We start from the raw sequence: 27,858 nt of genomic DNA on the forward strand, positions 1-27,858 counted from the left end.
TGACAATTTTTTTGAAAATACTTACAAGAATTTTCTTGCCAAATTTCTGGGATTTTAAAAAAAAAAAATAAAACTTTAAAAGGAAACTTTTAAGGAGTTATTGGAATTTTCTGAAATTTGGGGAATTTTTTTGCTGAATTTTTTGATTTTTTTCCAGACAACAATATTTTTTGGTGTCCATAAATGAAAACAGGAAGGTTATATACGCAATAGTATTCTAGATTAAAAAGTCACAGAAAGAGAGCTCATTTCTCATAAATACAGCACTTCAAACTACTTTTTTTTGTGCGGCAAACTCATATTTCATAAAAAAAACCCACACTATTTTCAGCTAAACACATACTCTATGATTTACAAAAGTGTCTGTTGTAAAAAAAAGTAGAATAAATCTGTGTATGTTAAAGCACAGCATGAAACTTTATCCCCCATTTGTAAATTAGCTAAAAAAAAAAAAAAAAAACAGCAGCGAGGCGTTTGTGTGTTGAACAGGGAGGCACAGAGTTTTGTGTACACAGAAAGCACTGCTTTATTGACTGCACTGGACTGGACTGGATCAGATGGGACTGGGACTCCATCAGATGAAGTGGGAGTTGAGGGGTGAGGTCAGAGTTGGGGGGTGGAGGGGGGAGGAAAGGACCAAACAGGTTGGGGGGGGGCAAAGTGGGATGCAGCCATCGTTAAGGCAACACAAACAGCATGCAGATACAGTCACAGGAAACATCGTCATCATCATCATCATCATATTGCTTTTCAAAGTCTTGCTTAAAACATCGAAATTGTACAAAAAGGAAGAAAATAGGTTTTTCGCACTAATGAAAAATACATTTTTTGATTTTTCCCTCCTACAAAGAAGATTCTAATACAAGAAAATAAATATAGCAAAAAAAGCCAAAAAATAATTTAAAATAGCTCTTCTTTTTCATATATGTTCAATAGTTCTCTTTGCTATTAACAAATGGCACAACATTCTTTGAAACAAAGAATACAGAAGGATAAACTCCTGCAACATTCATATTATTGTATTGAAGAACTGATGCAGAGTGGAGAGAAACTGGACATGACAGCAGAGATTTTAACACCTTTTTATAAGGACAAATAAGACAGTAGGAGGAGGGAAAAAAAAGCCTGTGTCCAGCTCTGCTTTGAATGGACGATGCTGATTGCCATTCTACGTACAACCAGTAAGATGCAGAATAATATCCAATCATGTTTAAAAGTGTCGCGAGAGAGCAGAGGGAAGGGAGAGAAACAAGAGGCAGCTTAATCAGTTAACCTCAGCTCAGCCAACAAGGACACGCTGAGTGCTTAAATTAACAGATTATACCGAAAAATTGATTTTCAGAAAGGCTTGAACATTGTTGGAGTTTCTGCAAATCAAAAACTTGGCTGAGTTCTTGTTTCATAAACCCGACGGAGCAAACTTTGTCGAACGCAGGTCAGGAGAGGTGAGCGAGAATATTTAGTGATTAATGAGTCTGCTCTGCACCGAGGAGAGGAACCGAGAGAGTGAGAAAATGAAGAGACACATTAAGAGGAGCTGCAAAGGAGATGGAAAACACCAAATGAACACAGAATTAAAGAGAGCAAGAAAGAGAGATGAATGGTAATGAAGGAAAAAAAAAAGGAAATGCTGTTCATCCACACTAAGCCAGCACTTTTGTCAACAACAGTAACCAGAGTAGATGAATGTCGGCCTCCTGTTTTATTCTAGATGAGCATTTAGAGAAACCTGGCCAGGCGCCGTGTCACTGTCGATGAATCCAACTTTCCGTGTGATCAGTCATTTTAAACATCTGTACGTCCAGTTGCACATGTTGTCGCTAAGCTGTATTTGTGGTAATTTGGTTAGTTTAAGTGTAGAAGTAGAGGAATTAAATTACAATTAAGCTGCCAAAATGCTGGTTAGCGGATCCAGATTTGGGATTTCTGTGCTACTCTGAGGTTCTTTGTGTAGTTCAAACAATGGTGACAACTGCAGCTTTTTACATTTTTTTTCTACATAAATACTGTCTTTGCACAAATCAGGATTTTGTGTAGACACAGTATTACTACCAAGTGAACCATTCACAGTTGTTGCAGTCGGCATCAGGGCATTGTGGTATTCGATTTTTGGGAAAGTTCGATGTAGATTTAACGCAGAAGTATAATAAAGTTTGAGACTCAGCAGAGTAGCCAGTCCATTTACACTGCTGGTGATGAGACGGTTGGCTGTGGGGCAGTTTTCTTGTAAAAGATAAAGACTAGCGCTGTCAAACGATTAAAATATGTAATCCCATTAATCACAGGGTTGCTGTGGATTAATTTCTATTAATCACGAATAAATTATACAGTCAAGCCCCTGGCAAATTTTGACTTTAAGTTACTTTTATTCAACCAGCAAGTTTTTTAGTATTTTTTTTTTTTTTAAATTGGAAATGACACAGGCTTGCCTCAAAACATAATAAGACGATGTACAAGAGGCATCATTATGGAATAAAAAATATTTCTCAGCTTTTATTTACATTTGAACAAAAAGTGGCATGTCTAAATGTGCCAGGGACATGAATAATTTTGGGCTTGACTGTATATACATATATATAACATTCATATTTGTCACTGAAACGGCCAACGTGCTGTTTAGCATCTTCCATTTCAAGTTGCTTGGTTCTGCCACTACTGGATCAAGCTGCCCGAAATGCATTGCCAGAGACATTTCAAGGATTTTGAGTCATTCTTCGCTGCAGATGGGTTAAAATTTTTAATCAGATTAATCACGATGATGGAGTAATCCGCATTAATGCATTAATTTTGAAAACCCTGATAAAGACATTTTAAATTGTTTTCATTCGTAAACAAGTCTTCAAAATTTAGCTGGCTTGGTGTGAATATTTTCCAAAGGTGTGTTCACACAGAAAGAGGCATGAATGTGTGACTGCTCAGCCCTCGATTGATGTCACAAGGAACTAATTTGTTATTTCTCACCAGTCCGTCTCCTTTCTTTCCTTGTCTGTTTATAAAACCACAGGATCAACCAGAATTCTTCGATCATGCAGAAACATTTTCAACCTGTGCGAACCTGTCTTTGCTTGAGTTTTCAGTCCCGGGAAATTTAGCATCTAATTGCAGGCGCTTGCATCTTTCCATTCATGCCATGCCTAAAATTCATCTCATGTTCTGTTTGGACACACCTTAATAGAGACTAAAGAGGAGCAAGAGGAGGAGGCGAGCAGAACAAAGGGAATGCTGGCACAAAAGGTTGGTCACCTCTCAGGGAGAACAGCTACCATTCTAACTACCAGAGTCTCTCTTTCATGCTATGAACACACATAACAGGATTGATGCTAGTGTACACTCACTCAGTTCTCCTGCAGCCTATCAGACGACACACATGCATGCAGAGGGATCCAAATTTAGACAGTCAAAAACACCTCCTGCTTCCCTGCATGTATCAAAGCTCAGACAAACACGCAGTTGACTCGGAGGAAGAAGATAAACATTGTCGGAGAGATAAAGAAGTGAAGTTACGAAAGCAGAGAACAACAACAAGAAAATAAGAGAAGTCAAGGAAAAGAAGTAAAGCAGGGACAGACAGAGTGAGAGGTGAAGTTATGAGTGGGAGAAGCAGAGACGGTACAGAGGGCCTCTTAACAAACAATCTTAACCTCATCCTACAGACAGATTGTGTCTAGATGTGATTTATCCAGATTACATTTACACCTGGAAGTAGTGCCAAAAATCACTGCCTTTCCTGTTATATTTACACTTTAGGGTTCCTTGCTGAATTTAAAATTAATGCTGCCAGATGTATTTGTAAGTGGGAGATGGTAGCTTTGGCCAAATGGATCTGTAGCAAGTGTTTGTTGCATTTACACCTCAATTTGTACGCGGTGATGAATGTCTGAGCAGAGTCTGAACCTCCCAGGAACATAATGGTAAAACCAGATGTCAGGGGAGGTTGAAGAAATCGCTCATACTGTGAGGGAGGAAGTACAAAAAGGGACTTTTACCCAGGCTTCACATAAAATTGCCCAATATATATATGTAATATACAAAAAAAGATAAAATTTCCATTCTAGATTTTTATTGGCTAATGCATACTTGTATACAAACAACAAGTTTGTGATTGGAAATAGATAAATTACAAAAATGCAAAGCTGGTATTAAAATATTTGGAAATTGAAGATTTACCTGGCTGGTCAGGACATTTAAAAGGATAAAGCTGGTGTCGAATATTTTTTCATGTTGTCAACAAATCCTTCAAAAAGACGAGCAATGCTTCATTACATCTCTTAATACTTTTGGAATTCCAGACCCTGTCTGTGCCTCTCAGTTTTGGTCTTCATTAGATTTATTGGCAGACCTGTTTATCGTCTTTATCGTTGGCTGATGTGAGCCAAATTCATGCTTTCATACAAATGTAAATTAAAAACATCAACTGTACACATTTATTGTAAATTAGGGTGAATATTAAAACACTCTGTAGTAAATTTTAACTGTTTTCTGGGCTGTTTATGCCATTTAATGCAAATTTAACACGGTCTGCTGTCCTGATTTGATTGTTACACTGTAAAGGAAATATTTGGATGGAGACCCGGCTGTATGGGTGACGAGAGAGCAGACAAAGTACAAAACAAAAAAGAAATAGACGACAATGAGGAGGCACAAGGCCTGCTGTTGTTTATATTAGCTGCTTGTTAACTTGACTGTGTGGACAGGCTGCAAACAGAACACAGGGGAAAGAACAAGTTGTACTCTGTGTCTTTCTCTGGCTCTGGTTCAGTAAACCTTTCCCTCCTCTCCTTCTTTCTTTCTAAACATCTCTCCTCTTCCCTCAATTTCTCTCTCTTCATGCCAGAGTCAAGCAAAGCTGAGTGCAGTGTTTTTCACTCCTCACGTGTCTGTCATTATTTGTCCTTAAAGCTACAGACGTCCTTTTTTATTTTATTTTTTTTAAATATTTTTTGATCATCCTATGTTTGGAAAGCAATGTGAAAAAGCCACGTGGCGGCCAAAGAGGCTGATCACCGGACAGGGAGGAGAGAGGAGGAGTTGTAGGCAGGAGGGACTGACAGGAGGGGTGTTTTTAGGGATTCAGGATGGAATAGTAAAGGGGAATCTGCTGGTGATGGGAGGAGGAGAAGGAAAAAGTTGGATGGCGGATGCAGAGTAAGGTGCGCAGTTTGTGCAGATGGGAGCTTTAGTCTAAAAACATTTTTTATTGGAGCTGCTCTGGAGGCAGAATTGTGGCTGCGTTTCAATTTGCAAATATTTTTTCTTACACTCAGGATGTAATGCAGCTACTCTTAAAAATTATCCATCCAGTATGCACACACTTGGGACATATTACTTCATCGTAATGTGACATATGTGATGCATCTTCTGCACAGGAATGGCTAGAAGAAGCACGTAGACTTGCAAACTGCAATATATGTATGCAGAGGGAGCAAATGGTATTTTTAATGTGCTGCATTTGACATACTAAATCTTTTTCTAATATACTTTAATAGTATGGGATTCTTGGTTTTAGAACCCATGCTTTAATCTCAAGGTTTGTTTTGAATCTTAGTGGGCGCAGCCAGAATCACTTTGGCTCCACCTTAACTCATCAAATGATGTTGGATTGAAGGTAGAACCAAAAAGACCCACAGCATCTCAAAAGTCCAAAGGGTCGAAACAAAAGGGGGACATTATCTGGTCATGTACTTCTTATGGGTTGTTTTGAACTTTTAAAAAGGAAACAAGCCCATTTGCAATTGAAAAACTACTCTGCTTGGCCTGACAAAGGGGTGTCAAAGGATAAAAACTTCAACACAACACAAGATATCTTCGGTCATAAATGGGAAAACTAACAAAAGCTGCACACTCAAAATGGGTCAAAAATAAAAATGGGTCTTGGTTTTCTAAAAGGTGAAAGTGAGATTAGTCCCAACTACCTCCCACTCAATCTATCACAAGGATAGAAGTAAAAATTAGAACCGAAACCACAACTTATGTGGGAATCATTAGTTTTGTACAGGGTTGTTTGGGAAACAAAGAATAACTTGATTCCCAAAGAAAGTCAGCTGATGGTGCTGAACCTTCTGAACCACAATCCCCATCTGAGGTGAGTCAAAAACACATCTTTATATAGTCTCCCAGGAAGGCTGATGACCAACAACCCACAACTGAGCTCTACCTCACAGGTGCAGCTGATCTACCTGGTGAGCAGGGAGAGCTGGGACCTGGTTTTTGTTCAAGAAAAAAAATCCCCAAAAAACTTTTCCTGTCAATCCGTAACAGTCATGTTGAATCATGAGCCTATAAGTTAAGAAAAAGAAAATTAATTATGTAACAATTGTTGCATAATTCAGAGACATCTCCTTGGACTTTCACAACTTGTGTTTGGCATTTTTCACTATTTTTTGACATTCTATGCACCAAATGATCATGTGGTAAAATCATTAAGTAATCGATATATGAAGTGATAATGAAAATAATCATTATGATGGTGAAATCAGTTGTTTTGAGAAGTATTGTGAAATGACGCAGTCACTCGGGCAACTACAAATCACGACTTTCCTGAACTGTATCTTGTGTTTTGTCTAGTCCACTATTTCTGTTAAATAAAAGCATAAAATGTGCAACAATAATAAAAATAATAATCATTTAAAAACTAGTCTCCCAAGCTCAAGCGGTAACAGTGAATCCACTCCACTTGTGTGCAATTTGTAGTACAAATTACAGCTACTTTACATGATTCATTTGCCAGATATATTATTCATTAATCAGGAATTAGTGAAAAATGCCCATCACAATTTGTTACTGCCCAAAGTGATTCCATCAGATTCTTTTTTTCTGTCAACACAGACTCCAAAACCAAAAGATCACCAGTTTAATGTTGAGCAAGAAAAAGAAGGGCAGCAAATCATCACAGCAGAGAAGCTAGAAAGGGGAAGAGTTTCCATTTTTGTCTAAAAAATACGACTAAACCAATTGTTAGAATATCAAAAATGTCACTTAGCTGCAGAGTGGTTTTCTGTTGATCGAGTAGGTGATTGGAAAACGCTACAAGTCCAGTAATCTGTCAGGCCGTCTGATTCAAACCCCCCGTGGTTCTTCAACAATTGATCCTGTTTCTGCCTCCACAGCAGCTCTGTTTGTGTGACTAAACCTCCAATCTATGCATTGTGTCTGGGTAGTGGATGTTGAGACCTTGAAGCCATAACTTTTCTGAAACGGAGTGGAAAGCAAAGCGCCAGTAAAAACAGTGGAAGCAGATAATGAGTCAGCTTTCTAGTTTGATACAAGCCACAGCGGCCAGCTAAGCATTACAAAAGAAATAAAACAGCTTGCAAAGGCTTTTTCAAAACACGGAAAATGAAAATGTCTCTAGTAGTAGTAGTTGAACAGTATTATACATTATTGTAATGTGTATAAACTCCAGCGGTAGGTAGGTGGGCGGGTTTGTACGGCTGGCGTCGGACAGTAAAACAAGGATTAGACAATGTCAACGCAAACAGGAAGCACTGAGAAGTCATTTGGTCAGTGTGCATGAAACCATGAAAATTCCTTTTCCATTTCTAGACCAACCATCAAAGTTTGGTGTTCATGTCTAGAAATATTTAGAGACTTTAAAACAATCTAAATCCAATGTACATTATCTGCCATTCATTTTATTGTCAGTGATTAAATTGACCTTTGTCACAGGAATAAATGCTGCTTTCACTTGAGGCCAGCAGGTATTTTGTTTCTCCACTTTGTGGCAAAATGTTAATTTTAAGCAATGGCCAATCCTGGCTTCACTGATCCAACGACAGCCTCAAACCACTTTCTAATTGGATAAAGGAGCAACCACAGAGGAAGAGAAACATCGTACAAACAGCATCCTGACGCCCTTCTGGTTCCTCGAAACCACCTCAGCACAGCAATTACTTTATGGCTCAGAGTTGGACAAATCCAACTTTTGTATCCATACGGGGAAAGTCCTGCAAATTAAAGTCTAATTGTTTCTTATTTTCATTCCAGTCAAGCACAAATGTACTTGTGAAACTGAATTTATCAACTCTGCTGTTGCCGGATGACCCTAAACTGCCTTCTTGGTAATAAAAAGTTCTACACATGATCTTTGCCAAGCTGAGGAGGTTCTGAGGAGCCCAGCCCTGCTGGTGCACTGATGTCTTCCAATGAATTTTACAACAGAGTCAGTACAGTAAATGGCAGCTGAGTGAATCACAGGCGAACTTCCAATTACCTGCAGCAATCGGTGCTGGTCTTTAACCAGCTTTTCAGCTTAAGTCTTGTGGAATACATCACTGTGTGTAGGTGTTTCTGACCTGCCATTATGTGCTTGATGCCCGGCAGCGTATTTCTGTGGTCTAGCATTCATGCCAACACCTCAGGGAGAGAATTGCTCTCAAACATGCACCAGCTCAGTGAATAGGAAACTGTATAGTTGTATATTTATCCTTTCCATATAATGTCTTGACCATGTACTGTAAATGGTAAATTAACATTAATGAACTAAACCTCGGCTACTCGAGCAGATCTGCTGCTGATAATGACACCGATGCTCCAGTCTGGAGACAAAAATGTCCTTGTTGTGTCTAATCTTACTGATTAAACCCAGAAAGAGAGACAAAAAAACCCCAAATGTCTAATCTGGATCTCACTCGTGGATATTTGACCTGACAGAGTTGCAAAATTCAGAGATCATCAGAGCACATTTCGGGCTACGAGCCAACACCTACACCAGCGTACCACACAGAGGACGGCGATGCTTTGAAGCTGTATTCTAGTGGATACTGATAAAAAGAACCTGTAAAAGAAACCAGTCTACAGTATCTAAAAAGCGGAAGGAGAGGGCTTTGAAGCCACACTGTAAATATAGAATAATAACCAGTTTGTGTTTGCTAAGGCTGCACAGTATCATGGAAACCAGATCGAAACTGCAATTATCAGCGTGGAGTTTGTCTGACAAGGTGCTGGGTTAAAATCTGACTTTGAAACAGTAGAAATTATTTTGAAGCACCAAACCACCTCCACGACTTTCTGCAGAGAAAATTCAGCCTAAAAGAAGTGTTCCTTTTTCCTGCCGGCACTGTGCAGCTTTAGCATTTGCTACTACATGTTAAGGCCGTACATGTGAGGCCTTGTCTAATACCACTGTCTACAACGTCAGGCTACTCTGAACACTGAGTATTGAAACCAAGGTTACATTTTTCTCTCTTAGCAACACATGAATGATAACAACCACCTGTTGGAGGATTCTGTGGGCTGTAACGATACGTCACCACATCCTCGCTTCAGAACACAAGCTTTTTGTCGCTGTTATATTGTTGTTGTATGCGTTGTTATGGTCAGTTGTAGTAGCGATAGCCAACGTAGAAGTCCAAAATCCATCGCCTGTCCTGTATCCATGCTGTTGTACACATTCAGCAACAACACTTTGCACACTCAACGATGTAAATCTTCTACGATGGCTACACCTGAAGGACAAAAGGAGACAGAGACGCAACACTGTCGCTTGTGATAACACTCTCCTGCTGTTAGGGGGCAGTTCACTCTGAGTAAGCTCATGCTTCCTGATGCAGTCAGGACCACATATACATAAAAAACTAGTCATCTTGTACATTATAACCCTGTTATACCAGCTCTGGTGTTTGTATCAGTGTGTGTATGTGTGCATGTGTGTGTGTGTGTGTGTGTGTGTGACAGAGAGAGAGAGAGAGAGAGAGCTGTATGTTGTGTGTTCAGTTCAGCAGCTTTTGGCTTTTTCTGAAGGGGGTTAAAGTGTGAGTCTGTGTTTAATGACCATCGCCAGCCTGTTTCTGTAACAACAGGCGTCTCCTGTGTGAACCCCTGTGAATGCAGGTCTGGCAGAATCCAGGTTGGGTTTCACTGATGGCGGTGGAGTAGAATTAAAAGTGGCCCCTGTGGTAGAGGAGGTCACATGACACCACCGTGCCTGCGCTGACGGCGTTTCTGACTGAACTAGATCGAACCAGGTTGTGAAACCGGTTGAGACCGAGCTGACCTGGACAGCGCTGGCGGAGTTGTCTGACACCTTATCTAACATTCTTCATCTTGAAATCCAGAGACGGAGCACGTGCATGTGTGTTTGTGTAGATAAGATGCAAATATGCTGCCTTGATACACAGATCTGTTCTTTGGCGTGGTCACTCCAGAAGACCGGTTAGAAGCTGTCCATACAGCAAAAACAGAGGAAGTAGAATAGACTTGCACCTCTATTTTAATGTCTAGTCATCAGGCCTGGGTCAAGCAGCCCTTAAAGAATCACTTGCGATGCTGTTTTTCAACCCAATTTAGGTCCAGATGGGGATGGTCTTTGTTGCAAGAGACTGAAAAGAAGTCCCGAAAAAATACTGTCTGACCTGTCCCAACTCATCTGCAAACTCAAACCAGTTAAATTAGTTATTGAGACTATTGAACCCAGGGCTGATGGTTCTATGGTCATACTGAGAGAAGGAGCATGCTCAGTAGTAATTGTGTTGGAGTTCAAACAGTGAAGCTTGCCAAATAAGGAAGTTTCTAGACATATGCACATCACTTTATATATATATATATACTGTATATGATATAAAATATGTATATATATATATAGATATATATATTTATTTATTTATATGTATCTACGTCTTATGTTGCTTTTTCCATAAATTTTTAACCTTTTATTCTTCTTTTTTAAAAGTTTTTTTTTAACCCCTGAGATTACCATGGACTGCTTTAAGTACAAAATACAACTCTCTGAGAGAATAACAAAAAGTCTTTTTAAAAACAAATTTACAACTCAATTCAAGAACTTAGGAGCACAGGCCTCTGAAGCTGATTATTACATCGTCTACATTTATCTAACAGGAGAACACGTGCAGCAGGCCATCGGGTACGAGAGCGTGGCCACGTCAGACTGTAGCGGCAGACATACTGGTGCAATAAACCTGCTCAGTGCTTAGCTGAATAAAACAGTATAGTATTTACTCTAGCACATTTATAAACTGCATAGATATACACGCATGATCTGAAGTATGACTGTCTGTTCTTGACGTTTGTCTGAAAGCTACGCTGAGCACCCAATGCCTCATATAGTAACCAGAAATAACTTTAGTACACATGTAAACTGCACACTGGATGCTCACGGTAACATCACAGTGAGAAGGTGATTTCTGGAGAAAAAAGGGCCTTGTGGAATATTCAAACTATATAATATTTAGGATGCTTGTGTCTTTTCAATCTGAGGCCACTTGATGTGGTTTAAAGATCAGAAAAAGCTAAACTGGCGTTTTGAGTTTAGATTGTTTGTCTCATCCGTTTACAAAATGCCAAATAAGGCAGCAGTGTGACAAAATGTAAATGAGTCCTCTCTGTTTTACTAACCGTCATGATTTCGTCTGAAATTGAACTATATTTTCACATGCAAAACTTGAGTAATGAATCTGTTTTTGGCCACTCTTTCAAAGACGCAGCAACATGGCGCTCTCAGTGTGACGTGGCCAAACTCTGTTCCTCCATGACTCTGGATGCAGTGACGTAGTTACAGGGGCACAGAATAGTGGGCAGCTCTTTGCACTGATAGTACATCGGGGCTCTGCTTTGCTAACTGCTGCAGATTCTTTGTTGATAAACAGCAAACGCTGCATTTACATCCTTGTTTCAGGCACTACACAATTGTTAAGGTGACAAGGAGCCCGATGCTGGCTACGCTCAGTAACCAGCCCTACGGGATTTCCTTTTGGTTTGATTGTTACAAATCCGATTGAGAAACGACTGATTGATCTACTCACTGATTGTTTGGTTGATTGTGAAGGTTGTCAGGGGTAAAGGGGGAAGCAGGGCCACAGGGCAAGCGACAGAAGGCACAGAGTTTCTACAATGATTTTTCTCCAAAGATTTGGGGAAAAAAAAAAGACCTCAGAAGTAGGAAGAATTTGAAAACAGCTGACAAAAGTCAGATCTAATATTTCAACGTCTGTGATGTGAGCAAAGGGATTTGCTGATAGTAGTTCATGTGTCAGTATGTCTGAGTTTGTGTGTTTGTATCTCTGTGTGACAATCTGAATGAGCACCAGGGCTGGGGTCAATCTGTCTGCTGTTCAAAAACTAGAAAGGCTGGAAATTATTATTATTCTTTTAAGTATGTGAAAACAAATTTGAGAATGAAGGCTTCAGTGTACGTTTTGCAATTGAGTCAACGGGAAGAAAACTGACCCCAACCCTGCATGAGCATCTATTATACACACGAGTGCTTACATTACAGCTCTTATGACTAGCTAGTTGTGCTTTTCAAGGCTGAATACATGTTGTCCCACGTCACCCTCTGTACATATTCAGACCGACTGGTGTGAAATCGTCTTTCCACTGAACATATTCAAGAAAACAAGGACTCGTTGGATGCAACTCAGGTCATAGAGACCAAGAATGAAGCACACCCTGAAACCAGCTTGAATAATAATAATAATGCCCCAAAGTGTTTGTTCCCAAGCCTGGCAGTTACCACAGACATGAGGCCAGAACTGGGTACTTCAACGCCCAGAAACCAGATGAATCTGAACTATACAAACCAACCAAACAAAAAAAAAAGACTAAAGGTAATGTTTGTTTCCTATTTGTTGAATGTGTAGCATCTTATGGCAAGCTAACAACAAACTGCGGTCCAGTGGAGAAGCTTAACTGTACGATAGGCAACAGCTACATTCAACTTCCCCCCCAAAACAAAGCAGGTTAAGAGCTGAAGAGATTTCCCACTCATAGATGTGACAGGGATTTGGTTGAACAAAGCCATCCAGCCATGTTTTGTAGACTGTCTACTGGGCACAGATGGAAAAACAATTATCCAGCAGGACTCTGCTTGGATAACTGTGTGTGTGTGTGTGTATTGGTCTGTTGAGTCTCAGTTCTTTACGATGCCAGCACGCTCCTTCTCAGCAGGTCCTCGTTCCCAGAATGCAACTGTGGCAGGCGGAGTTTGCGTCTGCCGGAGCGCGTGTCTGAATCACTCTGCTCGCCGTCAGAGAAGTACCCGTCAGTCTCAGCAGCGTCCAACAGGGACTTGTCCTTTCCTGTGTGTGGCAGGTCCATGGACTCCAGCCCCGTCACACCTCCACCGACGCCCCTACCTCGTGATTTACCCTGGCGGGACAGACGGAGCCGTGGGGCCCCACCGCGAAGGATCGCCCCAGTGTCGGGCACCGTGACCCCAGGGCTGGAGGCCGGAGGTGGAGATGAGCTCGCTGTGAAACCAGATGCAGCCCCTGATGCGACGCCGTTCCCCGTGTGGATACTGTCCCACGGGCCGCGGTCCTCCGAGATGTGACAGGAATCCATTTTGGAGATGGGTGGCTGCGGCGGTGGGTCCCTGTGGAGGTCAGAGCTCCTGGTCTGGTGGTGATGGAGGTGGTGGTGGTGGTGCATGGTCTTGGAAGAGCTCCTGGATCTCTCCCCTCTCCGGCCCACGTGGCTGGACTTCTCCTCCGCCACGCTCGCCCAGAGGCTCTTTGCAGTGGAGGGGCTGCTGGCGGCGGACGCAGCCGCTGCAGATATCAGTGCGTGAGCCTGGGTGTTAGCGGCAGATTGTGCACGAGCACGGGCCTTGTTGCTCCCTCGTGGTTTGCGGCCCAGCTGGGGTGTTTTCCAGGTGGACTGCATAGAGTTCTCCATCATAAGGTTCAGCAGGCTCTCCTCGCCCTGCAGGAGCTGGATCAGAGGAACAGAAACAGAGGAAAATATATTCAGAAAGCTGATTAATCCAACAATTAAATCATCTGTTTCTTGGACCTCTGGTCTTAAAACCTCAAATTCCTACCCAATATTGTGTAAAATAAAACCTCCCCACTCACTACCACCTACCCACGTATCCAACAGCTCACCAGTGGAGGATGTGAGCAACTCATGTCACACTTTACTGTTGAGCAAGAAACCAAATGACAAAGCTGATGTATTATGACAGTTCTGCACAGTGTGATCTTTTATTTCTTAATCAGATATTCCTGTTGAATCTCGAGCTTGTTTTATTATATTTTAATAGAGGGGGTTTATTTTTCATGTTACTTACATGTCTAACTGTAACTTATGAACTGAAGGCTCGTTTAATAAAAGTCAGTGGTTGCTTAACGTCCTTTTTAAAATTCTGTTTATTCTAGCGGGTCTTTTTTGTCACTATATCAGGTTTCTGTTTTATTGGAAAATGACCATGGTCCTGTTTTTTTTCCTGAACACATCAACAAACAATAGAGTTCAAAGCGCATTCTGGTTAGAGCCCCCTGCCAGTCAACAGACAAATACAGCACATTCTTGAGGACAACAGCAGTTCAGCCACAGTTCAGCTTTGATTATCAGCTCTCTTATCGACTGATCAATCCAGTCAGGAGCGAGGAAAAACTCACAACTATAAACTCTCCTTTAATAAAAAAAAAAAAAAAAAAAAAAAAAAAGATAGATTTGTGGATAATATAATTGCATAAAGAATCTAAATATTTATCAAAAGGTGTGTGAGTTTGGTTTCAAGAGTGGAGGCTTAAATCGCTACAAAAAGGAAAAGATGTGCCTTTTTAAAAGGACAATAAAAAGAAATGTCTTGAGGAAATATTCAAAGTTTCATCATTACAATGCAAACAGCTCATAACTTAAGGAGCAGAACATCTGACTGCCAAAACACCCACTTAACTTCACTTTAATACTGTTGATACTGTTCTGGCATCACCATGATGAGAAACAATCACTTGAACTGAAAAGCAAAAGGCTTCACTTGCAGCTACTTTCACTCTCACACAGAGAAACCCCAAATTCGTAGACTCCCATCTTGATTTTGGATACCTACTAAAGAGAAAGTCTCAAGCTGCTATTTTTTTCCTCACAGCAGTGTCTTTTCTTTGATGGAAAAAAACAAACTGCTACAGCAGCTGTTTGTGTTGTGATGATTTTTGTCCTTTAGTATTAGGCTGGCAGTACTCCATATTTTTGTTGACTAAAACGAGCAATGAATTAGTCGGTCTTTTATTACTTTCTGACCTCTATAACCTGTCTCTGGCTCTCAGCACCAAGACCACTGGTTTGTAATAAAGCAGTAACTCTCCAAATTGTTTTGTTTCAACAATGTTTATTTTTGTGCAGCACACCCACATTTTTATAGATCCATTTTTAAGTAATAAAGATTTCTCCACTATACATGTTTAAATTGCCAAGTACTTTGTAATGTGGGTGTGACAGAGGTCCAGTGGGACCTTGTAGAAGGAGGTAGGCGACAAGTAAGTTAGCATGTAGCTAACACTACACTGTAATCTGCTGTAAAGTGCACAAAAGAGCTGCAGATCTGGTGAAGCAGCACAGCTTTCATGCATTAGTTATGGACAAATTTGTGCTGCCCTAACATACATATACTATATGCTAAATCGGTCAAAAACTAAAACAGGTGGGGAGTGCGAATATCATTCAAACAGGAGCAAACTGTCTATTTGTTGGGACTATTTCCAGTCGTGGATTAATACACGTTTAGTGTGGCAGCGAGGGCATTATATTGAGCATCTCTGCAAAATAAACTACAGTGCCAGTGTTTGTGGCATAGAATAGCAACACCACGGATGTGTTTTTAGTAGATTTTAGACAACAGTGGAGCTGTATGGAAAAGATAAATATCTGTCTTGCTAGGTTGGTGATTTCATGTTATTGCTGATATAAAGGAAAATGCAGAATATGATCAGGTGAGTTTCAGTTATTGGCATCGTTTGGAAATGTACTGTACATTAACTCAGTATAAGGAGTCCATAGGTTTTATTTTAGACATGGAAAAGTCATGTTGTTGTTGGTTTACATAGATCTTCATACTACATTTCAGGCCAGCAATGAGTGAAAAGGACTCATCTGTGTGTATGTTCTTGTACATAATAGGCCATGTGGTCACAATGGACTTACCTCACCTACACATTTTTCTGTTTTTGCAGAAGAAGTCAGTTTTGTATGGATTTTGGATGCGTCTCCTTCACTGACTAAAAATAACTTTTTGACTTGAAACTTTATGCAGCTTTGGATGCAGGAGAGTTTCTTATTTTGCTCTTGGAACTAGTTTTGTCCAGCAATGAAGTGGGCTGTGATTCCATCAAAGAGGGAGAGAGACAGTTGTTGCTGGTTTCAGCTATTTGAGTATAGTCCTTCTAAAAGTAGTCTGCCACTTAGACTATTTTTTAAAACAAGTTAAACATCCACATTTGAATTCAATTCATTGCTGCATAATAAGGAGGTCAAGGAGGTAAAAAGTCAGCAGCCGAGGCATAATTTTCCAGGCCTGAAGCTACCAAAGTCCTACCTGGTCAGACAGAAGGCTGCCGCTCTTGTCACGATGTTGAGCCCCCAGAGCCCACTGGCTCAGCATGTCATCAGCGGTGATCTGAACCGACTGAGCGAGCCAGCTATCGAACAAAGGGTTATCTAATGGGAAGGACTTGGACAAACCTGAGAGAAGGGAAGAGGAAGATGGAGGCAGGTGGAGAGACGGGGAGATGAGAGGAATATTGGTGGGAATGAACAGAAAAGACAGAGAGAGAAGGGGAAGAAAAACAAAGTAGACAGGTCAGGGTTGCTGTGCATTTCTCATAAAGAAAAGTATAGTTGATTTTCTTTCAAATGAAGCAGTAGAAGGCATAAATAGAGCGAGTGCACCAAGGACTTTAAAAGACTTTTGTATCAAACTTTATCCAACAATACAACTATGTGCAAGGTTACCTTCAGCTCATTCAGTGTGACACTTACATACATACGGTACTAACAACAGTACACACAGTAAACATTTCAAATAGTTGAATCCTATGGAGGAGCCACTCCACTGTGATGGCTTTTTCCAAGTTATACAGAGCTGATTGGAAGACAAAACCTGCCAAGTCTCTTTGCCAGAAAAGAAAGCCTACGACAACATGTCTGAATGTAAGTAAAGAGAGCGTAATGCATTCAACAGCCACAGTTTAGTACATGGCTTTGTATCCTAAACCGACTTAACAGAAGGAAAAACAAACCATTTAAAGGGAAGTGGAGTCGACATCTATGATATTCTTTGTTGTTTATGTGAATTACACCAATGTCTCACCAATGTGTATATTTCACAGTTCTGAACTGGAACACAGTCGGCATGTAATTCTATGTATATTTGTCCTGCATTGTTTTATATATGACATCTGGTTAGATATGAAATTTTCTCTGGTACACCAGGGTGAGATTAGTCTATTTATGGCTATGAATGTGCTATAATGCAACCATGCAGCTACAGCAGTATAGGAGGTAGCCTTGAAAGCTGGGACACAACGTGCCACTTTATCCCCTGGACGTCTGAATTTATTTACAATTAAATAAAAACAATTTTTTGAGTGCTTTTGCTTTCCAGCTGATGTTAAAGTAACTGGAGATTGTTAATTTGTTTATTACACATAGAACAGATATATAATAATAATAACAGATATATAATAATTAGGTCCCACTCCAACCGGTCCTACCAGAAACCAGTGCTTGTAAAAGGTTCCGACGTACGTATTGAACATGAACAAGCCGGCATTGGGGGAATGGATACGCTATCTCTGCTGCAGTCTGAATAAAAGAGGTATGATGTGAATACGCGACAATAGGCGTCAGGGGGTTAACTGAATGTGCAATGTTGAGTTTGGGTTTTAGTCAACTTTTTCCTGCATGATGAGTGTCTGTGACTTCTCTGCTTATTTTGTGTGTTCAGTTGACCGGCCACCACCACCAGCTCCAATACAGCTTTTTTTTTTTCAAACAAGATGGGTCCATCTAGTGTTGACAAAGTGAGTTAAAGTTAGCATTTCTGTGAGTGATTTTTCAAGCTGAGTTTGCACTGCTAGCTTTAATGCTTAGTTTAAACCTGCATAGTGGAACTTTTGTCTCCTCAGTGAAAGTAAATACACACTTTTAATGCGCGTCTGTGTCATTTGCCTTGCCGTCAATCACATTCTTTTCATAACTGTAATCCTCCCTCTGAACACCCAGTGTCTGCTTTTAAAAAAACAAACAAAAAAATGGAACATCTGAAACTTTTATCTTAATTTACATGTAAAAGTCCTGGACCCTAGCATGTATCTTAATAGGCATTTTTTGTTTTATAGTTCAGAGTAAACAGCTCTTTATTTTTCTTTTCTTATTGACACTAGCATTTTAACTGCTAGAGTAAGAATTATAGACAATTACACGCTCAAATATTTTCCTTTGTTGATAATAAAAGTCAACAAACATGATCCATTTAATGTCTCTGATGTACTGAAAACACAGACATAATCAAAAATGCGGTTACTCCCAAACCGTGACTTTTGTGTACTTTTACACTTGAATGAATCTTGATATTTACAGTATGTGACGATGAGCTCTAAATCCAAACACGCCGTTTCTGTGACTTTATCAGAATGAAGACATAAACCGGTTTTACAGCAGAAATCCTGTTTCCTGTCTTGCTTTCTTCGCACTGTGGTGTGTTTACGTGTGAGCATGTTCATTATGTGTGTGTACGTGGGAGGCTGCAGACAATGCTCCCTGCTTTTAAGTGTTTGCATGTGCGTCTGTATAATTAGGTGATTTTCATGGCTCTTTTTTATCACTGTGGGCTGTGAGAAGCGCTGCCAAAGCTCTGTGTTTGTCTGTGGAATTTGAGTTTTTCTGACTCTGTGTTACAAACTAATACACCATGTCGTGAAGATAACGAGGCTCAAGGAGAACAGAGGTGGCCAATCGTTTACTCCTGTCATCTTTACATACTCCAAGGTACAGGAGGCTCGAAAATTCACTTACCTTCAGGTTTTGGCAATTTTAGGTTATTTCTAATAGTTACATTTTTATTCCTGTGTCATGCTTAACATCTGGCCCATTCCACATGTGATTACAGGACATTGTAACCTGGTAATGTGGTAATAATGGCCAAAAATAACAAAATAAATAAAATAAGTAAATCAATAATGAATAACTAAAACTCAAATATATAAATTCCATGTTTGATATTTAGCTTAATTAAGTCCAAAAATAGTTTTCTGTTGTCTCTGAACCCACAGAAATACTGAGAATATTTAGTTTGAAATGCAGTTTTTGCTACAACGATGTGACTCAGTGCTTGTAGATTCTTATTTACAAAAATTGGATGATTACAGCGACATCAGTACATTAAGTGAGTACACAGAGAAGAATCAAAACCATTTCCTCTGGTTTAAAATGACATAAATACAAGTTTTTCGCCAATCAGAAACAACCTTGTGTGCAAAGGAAAATGTTTTCTGCTTGGCATAACGGCAGGCAAAATTATCTGTGCTGCAAAATCTAAATTATGTTCGACTCCAGAGAGGATGGAGCCCCTGAAACATCACTGTCAGGAACATTACTTGCATTATCTCAAAATATGTTTTTATATTCTTCCTGATCCATGAGCAGTTGGTGTGTTGATATGGTCCTGTTACAATACAGTGGAAGTTAATATAGAAAGACGAGAGGATGTGACACTTTACATGATGCATTTACTGCTCATTACTCATTTTAAAAGACAGCTCTCTGACAGGATCCAGCTGCTGGATGTGAGCACAGCTGCAGCTGCTCTGCCTGGCTGTGACGGGTGAAGCTGTGGGTGGATATGGTTGTGCTGCTGCTGCTGTGGTTCCATCTATGATGCTATGGATACGTCCAGCTGTACTACTGTTTGACCCTGTGGTGCTTCTGTAACTGATATGCTACCAACACACCACAGGCAGTCTGGGATACAGTAGCTTTAATATGGAGGTGTCAAACTCATTTTAGTTCAGGGGGGCCACATTCAGCCCAATTTGATGTTAAGAGGGCCGGACCAGTAAAATCAGATTATAATAACAAATAGGTAATGACAACTCCAAATTTTTCCTTTGTTTTAGTGCAAAAAATTACCTTCTGAAAATGTTCACATTTAATGACCTATCTTTTTACAAAACATTATGAACAACCTGAACAACATTATGCCTCTCTTCTCATCATTTATACATTAAAACTTAAAGATCACAGAGTATCTACAAAGGAACAAAACATTCAGTCACAGGTATCTGGAACTGAACAATATAGGTTTTTTTTTTAACTTTTTGATCAAAAACAACAAAGAAAAAAGACAAAAAAACAACAAACTATTACAAAAATGAGACAGAAAAGAACAAAAAATTAGACAAACTACACAAAACAAAACAAAAAAGACAAAAAAATAGATAAAAAGTTGCAAAGCAACAAAAAATGGATAAATGGCACAAGCGAGCCAAAAAAAACTACAAAACAACAAATAAAGCAAAACACAATATGACAAAAATAAACAAAAAACATAACCGAGACAAAGAGGAAAAACAAAACGACAAAACAAGACAAAAAAGACCAAAAACAAGACAAAATATTACAAAAATGAGACACAACATGACAAAAGACAAATGAGCAATCTAGTAGTTTACTTTATGGTCAAAACAACTTGTCGTGGTCTAAAAATTATTTTAAATTTACAGTCTTACAAATTTACAGTTTGCCGCTGTTATCTTCTCTGTCATTTTTACACTTCACAAAGTCGTCCTGCGGCCCAGACTGGACCCTCTGGCGGGCCGGTTTTGGCCCATAGGCCAAATGTTTGACACCTCTGCTTTAATACAACACTCCAGCCAGCACAACCGTCACCTCACACAATCACTGCACTAGTTTTCTTTCAAAATGCAGCGGTGCAGACTTGTGACTCACTGTCAAACACAATGCATGTCACTGTATCACAGTGCAGCTCAGCCTTCCTCCCTGGATCAGATGAAATGCAAATGTTATTGTGAGGTAACACCAGAAATAAAAATTCCCACCGTGACCGTTTGGAGGCTCTGCAAGAGGGTGAAGCATGTAGTGAATGGAAAAATAATTAAATTTAATGCTCTTATTTATCCACGAACCGTAATTATTCTGTTTGGGCAGGAACCGCCTCCTAACAACGCGCACCATCCAAATAAATACCATCAGAATATAAGAGGACATAATATGAAATACACAGTCTGAGCATCTCCCTGCCTCCTTGTAAATCTTCACTGCCTATAATAATCTGCCATGCAGGACAGCAGGAGGTGCTGTTAGGGTGTCTTTAACACCAGCTATCCTACACACACACACGCGCACACGCGCACACACACGCACGCACGTGCACACCGAGCCGGCTGTTTCCATGACGCAGCATGTCTCTGCAGGAATCAGGAGAGCTCTGAGGGAGGGAATAGGTGACAGAGGGGGAAAAGAGAGACAGTGAAGAAGTGTGAAGAAGGCAGGGAGGGGTGATAGAGGAAAAGAGAAGGGAGCAGAGTTCAGAGAGAGGAAGGTAGGAAAAAAAAAACCCAAACACGCCACTTTGTAGTCTGTTGCTATGCCACAATTCTGTCACGTACAACCTAGGAAAGACCTCAGGAAAAGCTGTAAAAGCCACATCTCATCCCTTATTTAGTGTTTGGCTAGCATCCACTTAATTCAGCACGGTGTGACCTCACAAAAATGTCACTTTCCCTACAAATCAATCTATTTCACAAAAAAATACAGACGTATGAGAGATTTTACTTGGCTTCTAGACATTTGTGGGGGAGCTCCACTTTCACATTTTCTCTTTTTCCCCCTAAATGACAGCCTTTTACATCTTATTCTAACAAGGCACAAATGTTGAGATTTGGTTTTGGCTTTTGTGGTTCTGTAGTTCAGTGATATACAACAAAGAGCTGATGGGATGTCACTGATGCTATCATCACTTTTAGTCCCTTTTATGTTCTTTCATAATTGGGATCCTGTACGGCTGCAACCCATGATTATTTTCATGGTTTATTGGTTTATGAAATGTCAAACAGGGGGAAAAAGCTGTCCCAAAGCCCAAGATGATATCTTCTAATGTCTTGTTCTATCCACAACTTAAAGATAATTCAATTTGCTGTCATAGAGGAGAAAATAAACCAGAAAATAGTCACGTTACGGAAGCTTAAGTCTGAGAATTAAGATGTTTTGATAACTATCTGATTAATCGATTAGTTGTTGCAGCTCTAATGCTAAGATTCAGATGGTGACCCAAAACCTGTGGCTGAAATACAAATGTGTCAGGTATGTTTTGTGAAATGTTCTGCAAGGACATTTCTGTTGTACTAAATAATATGCATTCTAACTGGAAGCCTACAAATAAATAGCACTGTATCTTTTAAACCAGATGACAACACTGACTCCTCCTCCCAGCTGGGCTAAAGCTAACATATCTCCTGTTGAAATATTAGGATGAATCAGTGCTGCTGCAAGCTAATGCTACAAAAAACAAAACCCTCTAATACAGTTAAGGCTCTTTAAAAGACTGCATTATGCCCATAAAGCCGATGTAGGTACCAGCGAACACTCGGTCATCTCATAGCGACAGAAAGCCCCAGGATGGCATTACAGAACAGCTGATGTCTTAGCAGCGAGCAACGATTCGCTAGCCATCGCTGCTAATGCAGGGTAAGGAATGCACTAGCAGCAGGACAGGGCCAGAACCAGGCCCTGTACATGAGGGAGAGGGAGAGAGTGTGGTGCAAGGTCTAAAGCCCTCACTACAGTCTGATGATTGTTCTCGGATGCCAGCCGTCTCCCTGGTAACTCCACGAGGAGGACAGAGATAGAAACAGAGAAACTGAAACAGGGTTAACGTCCAGGAGGCACAACTGAGCAATCTCAGGACCTGTCAGAGCGATGACGGAGAGGCAAGAAGTGCAGTAAGCAGAAAAAGAGCAAACTAAATATCTGAAAAAGGACTGAAATGATAGCAGGAGACAGTTACAGCAACCACAACAAAACGCTCATTTACAGGCACCAAAAAATATTGTTTCCTTGTCTGAAAAAAATCCAAAAATTCAGCAAAAAAATTCCCCAAATTTCTGAAAATTTGCAAACCTTCAGGAAGAAAATTCCAATAATTCCTTAAAAGTTTCCCTTCAAAGTTTTATAAAAAAAAAAAAAAAAAAAAAGATCTCCCAAATTTGGCAAGAAAATTCTTGTAAATATTTTCAAAAAATGAGTAAAAATCTTATCTATATCAGTAAAACTTCTAATATTTTCTTTAAGAACATTCAGAAAAAAATCCAATTATACACATATACAATTGTATATATACACAATGCACTCCTGAATTCTTGAGTCTGTTGCGTTTTCAGTTAGAATGAAATGTGTACTACCTTCACAAACCCAGCACCTGCAGTTGACGTCTCTCATCATACCCTGGCAGAGCTCACCAGGCTTTTGCTTGGGTTACATGCATCATCAGCAGACCAAATACTGTATACTCTGAAGATGATTCATTTGTTTACTTCTCTCACTGTAATTCTGGCCAACATGTGACTGCTGATTCATAAACCAGCTGTAATGTCCTTGGGTTTTGTGTCCAGTTTTTAAAGTGGAAAAAACACACATTTGCTGCTCAGAAAATTAATTTTCACTTAAATGCTCCACTAGAGTCATCTACTTAATAAACACTGAGCATTGGTGCATTTAATTTATACAGCAGAGACCTTTAAATGCATATCTTAGGTTGCTATTGGCCACTTTACTGAGGACAATGTTGTCATTTCCAGTTTTACTTCAGTGTTGCCTACTATTACGATGCCTAAACCGAGACTCCATGATACAGAAGTGTGTCTGATTGGCTAACTGTCGCAGTAACACGAACATTTTAGGGGTTTTTGCGACAACAACTGCAAACAAACATGTACCTGATCATAGTAATACTGAGGAAATGGGATTTGTATTATCCATGAATCAGGGCATCGAAAAGCAGAACCAGAGCATAAAAATGACAATCTGAAAGGTTTGCAGTCTAAAGAGAAGTTAAGACTGGTAACGAATTCTCAGTTACGTCAGCTGTTGACCCTTCTTCTATAAATGCACAAGCATTTTTCCTGAAGGTCGAACTTAGGAAGCTCATAACAGAAAATGTTCAGGCCATATAGGTTCTGTAAAGCATCTTGAGACACTCTGAATTGTATTTGGTGCTATATAAATAAAATTGAATTGAATTGAATTACCATTTAGCTGGCCCCTGAAAAACTCATCAAAACTGCAGAAGATGTGTATATTTTTGTACAGCCATACAACAGTGGCTCATGCAGGCTTTGTACAGTAACAGCATTGTAAAAACCACAATCTTGGTAATTGCTATGCTGACTAATTTGGGTTCATTAACTGTCATTCTGGGCAACACTGGGCTGTGTGCAAGTTTACACTGAGAACATCTAGAAATGACTACACAATTTTCTAAATGACAAATCCATTTTAGTGCCATTAATGCTTTGTTACATTTATGTAATGGCTTTGTTGACGATTGTATTCGTCCTGTTTGCGCCACCAAGACATCTCTGGACTGTTGGGCCATGAACACAACACCTCTGGGGGTGTCCTGTAATGTTTGGCATCAGGATGTTGGTTGTGGATACTTTAGGTTCTGTTGCAGTTTGGGTTTGTTCTGGCACATACCACAGATGCTCAGTCTAGGAGTTTAAAGGACAACTCAATGCTTTGCAATGTATGTGACAAAAATCTTCTGATTTGCTTCAATTGTACAAAGTTACAAAGCAACCATTTCAATCTGATAATGCTATAGCCATGAGCTCAATAAATTAACTTCTGTTTTCATTTTTTCATTAAGACACACAACAGAAGATGACCAAAGAGATTCAATAAAAGTAAAAGAAAAAAAGAACAGTGGTAAATGCAGATTCATTCTTAAATATGAATCAGAAAGAAGTTATAAATCAATAACATCACAATAATCTCCATCAACAAGAAAATGTGTTTTCAAATATTATGTGTACCTTTTTAATATTTAATAAATGATTTCTGCCTTAGGAGCAGTCAGTTAGACTGTATATATGTAGCCATTGTTTGGCAAAGCTTCTCCAGCAGAGTTTTACATTGTAAGGAGATGATCAGTGTCATTTCCTTCATCTGTCTGTTGTGTTAAATGTTTCTGTAGATCGGTGTAAGTGCTGAGTCGCTCGCTATCCAAGGTGTGTAAGAATGGTGGTAAAACAACCCATGTTTTGAAGGTTAAAAAAGGTTGTATGCCAGGTTTCAGAAACAGTCATCTGAAATGCCGCTATAGTTTGCTGGTTAATTCCATGCAGATGTTGTCCAGTACATGCGAATCGTAAGATCTAACAACACTCAAACATGCTCAGGTACATTTTGTAGTTGTTATTTCCTATAGATTTGCTCTTAAGGATGAAACTCCTCAGTGCACATGAGCGTGACAATAGGAAGAATTCAAAATAAACTCCCTCAAACTCCACAAGCATGTGGGCCCCGCTAATAAACACTGTGACTAGAGGACATCACATCTGAGAAGGAGTTATGGTACATGTCTGTCTGCTTGATCCCAGAACACAGGGAGGAAGACAAAGCCCTGAGAGTCAGGACCAGACCCGACAGAGAACAGATGGCCTGACACACAAACACACACACCGAGACACTGAGATATGAACACATACGGCACGCAAAGACAAACACAGAGACGACACACTGAGACGGGGAACGATATATATATATCTAAAACACTGACAGAGGAAGGCATACATGGACACACAAATGCAGACAAATGATGCAGCTGCAAACAACAGAAGCACACCACATACACAGAAGGACTTGTTTGTCATGGAAACACAATTTGAGTGAAGATTTCCCAGCATGTATGCAACATCAAGTTGCAGTCCTTATCCCTCAGCACTCAGGTGGAAAAACCGAGGAAGAGAGGAGGAAAGATAAACAGAAAGAGCGAGTTTTATAACACACACAGAGAGAGAAGAGAGAGAGCCACTGTAAAAAAATGAAACAGATGAAGGGGAAAACGCTGAGATAGATTTTAAAAAAAAAAAAAGGGCAGATAATATCAGAACAGGAAGCAAGCGAGGCACTCTGTCGCCCTGTGTTATCATCTGCCTGTTTATTGATCGCATTCACTTCGACAGGAAAACACTGTTGGATGTGCTCAGCTCTGGTTAAATAAGGAAATGAGAGAGAGTCCTGCGTCATTGCTGATGGTCCCTGTGTGTGGGTGAACAGCTCAAACATCTCTGCCAGATTGTATCTCGTACAGTAAGATGCACATGATGATGGACATGCTGGAATCTGTATATTCCACATTTAAGTGTAAACATTCACTAGACTGACCGGATCATGTTTAATGACTGACACTCGTAGAAACATGTAATACTGCAAATCTTTAACCCTCCTGTTGTCCTCATTTACGGGCACCAAAAAATATTGTTCCCTTGTCTGAAAAAAATCCAAAAATTCAGCAAAAAAATTACCCAAATTTATAAAAAAATTTGCAGAATCTTCAGGAATAAATTACCAAAAAATCCTTAAAAGTTTGCCTGAAAAGTTTTATTTTAAAAAAAATCCCCAAATTTGGCAAGAAATAAAAAAATTTAAAAATTAAAAATAAAAAAAATATATAAATTGCAAATATTTTCAAAAAATTAATAAAAATCTTCTAAAAAAATCCTAAAAATATCAAAAGTGATTACATATATATCAGTAAAACTTGTAATATTTTCTTTAAGAACATTCGCAAAAAAAATCAACCAAAATCCAGCGAATTTCGCTGGATTTTGGTTGATTTTTTCCCCAATGTTCTTAAAGAAACATTTTTTTGACATTTCTTTTTTTCCACCAAAAAATGTTTAAAAATTTCCCAAAAATGTTTAAAATGTGGAAGTTTCTACTGTGACAATATTTTTTTTTCTACATTTTCAAACTTTAAAACGGGTCAATTTCACCAGTAGGACAACATGAGGGTTAAATAGGGATGAGCAATCTGACAGCCACACATCCAAATTGGCACATGACCTGCTTTTTATAGGAACTGCACAGATCATGTCATTGAATAAATAACTAAAGCTGCGCTGTCCAAAGCTTCCAACTCCACCTGAACTAAGCAAAGTCTTAACTGGTTGTGGCACAATTAGGACAGCGCTCTTTGGATGCAAAATGCCCCTTGGAGGTTTAGCTTACTTTGTAAAACAGAAGGCTGCATAGGGGAAGAAGAAAAGCAGTGAATGGACCGACATCTGAAAGATTTGTTGGGAAGAGTGCTTGTTTAATCTATAAGTATGGAATGGCCCCACCGCCTCTGGGGGATTTTATCAAAAAGAAAAATGGTATTAGTAGGACGAGGTCAGCCACAAGGGGTGACTGAAGTAAAATTTAGAAAGTCCTCCTTTGCACAGAATGCCTTATCTATTAAAGGTTGCATAAACTGGAATAATCTACCTGTAGCTATCAGAGAAAGCTCCACTTCTGTCAGTTTTAACAGACAGTATAAGACATGGCTGACTGACAATTAAATGTCCTCTTCTTAGAAGTGCAACTGAAATGATATTTTATTAAACAACAGAAAATAAATAAAAAGCTGGATTTTCAAAACAAATCCCACATTAAAATAACTAAATGAATAATATTACTATACAAAATGTCGCCCTTTTTCATTTCCGGACACAGGGAAGCCAAAATGCTGCCACACCTCCCACTTGTCTGGTCTGTGCATCCTTGATTTCAAAATCTGCCATGTCTCTCATTCTGTCTGAATACCTGACAGTGACGTACGATGTCGAACAAGTGAGCTCAAAAGTAGATTCCACCCTCCGCGGTTTAAAAAGGGCGTCACGATTAATTTTTCATCTCAGCCGATTTCAATCGTCACACATTTGTATTGATTTTTTTACTGTCTCTTGATGCATCGTTACATCCCTATATATAGTAAATGTTTATGCAAGATGTGTAAGTTGGAATGCATCCCTCTGTTGACTCATTATGTAGCAGTTCCATGAGTAGAGGTCACACATGATGCAAGCTTTCTTCGCAGTTGGGAATATTAATGATTGATTA

The 27,858-nt window shown here is 39.6% G+C and overlaps 1 protein-coding gene across 3 annotated transcripts in view; it reads right to left on the reverse strand.

The window, feature by feature from the left end:
- Positions 1-501: 501 nt before the first annotated feature.
- Positions 502-27,858, reverse strand: part of jade2 (jade family PHD finger 2) — a 253,676-nt gene continuing 226,319 nt past the window's right edge. For all 3 annotated transcript variants that reach the window (XM_023286082.3, XM_023286081.3, XM_035955385.2), the window contains 2 exons: positions 16,271-16,416; positions 502-13,665 (listed from right to left, as the gene is read on the reverse strand). In XM_023286082.3, coding sequence (XP_023141850.1) covers positions 12,871-13,665; positions 16,271-16,416 — 941 coding nt within the window. In that variant the 3' untranslated portion in view covers positions 502-12,870. The remainder of the gene's footprint in view (positions 13,666-16,270; positions 16,417-27,858) is intronic.

The sequence above is a fragment of the Amphiprion ocellaris genome, chromosome 14, assembly GCF_022539595.1.
Source record: "Amphiprion ocellaris isolate individual 3 ecotype Okinawa chromosome 14, ASM2253959v1, whole genome shotgun sequence".
NCBI classification, from domain to species: domain Eukaryota; kingdom Metazoa; phylum Chordata; class Actinopteri; family Pomacentridae; genus Amphiprion; species Amphiprion ocellaris.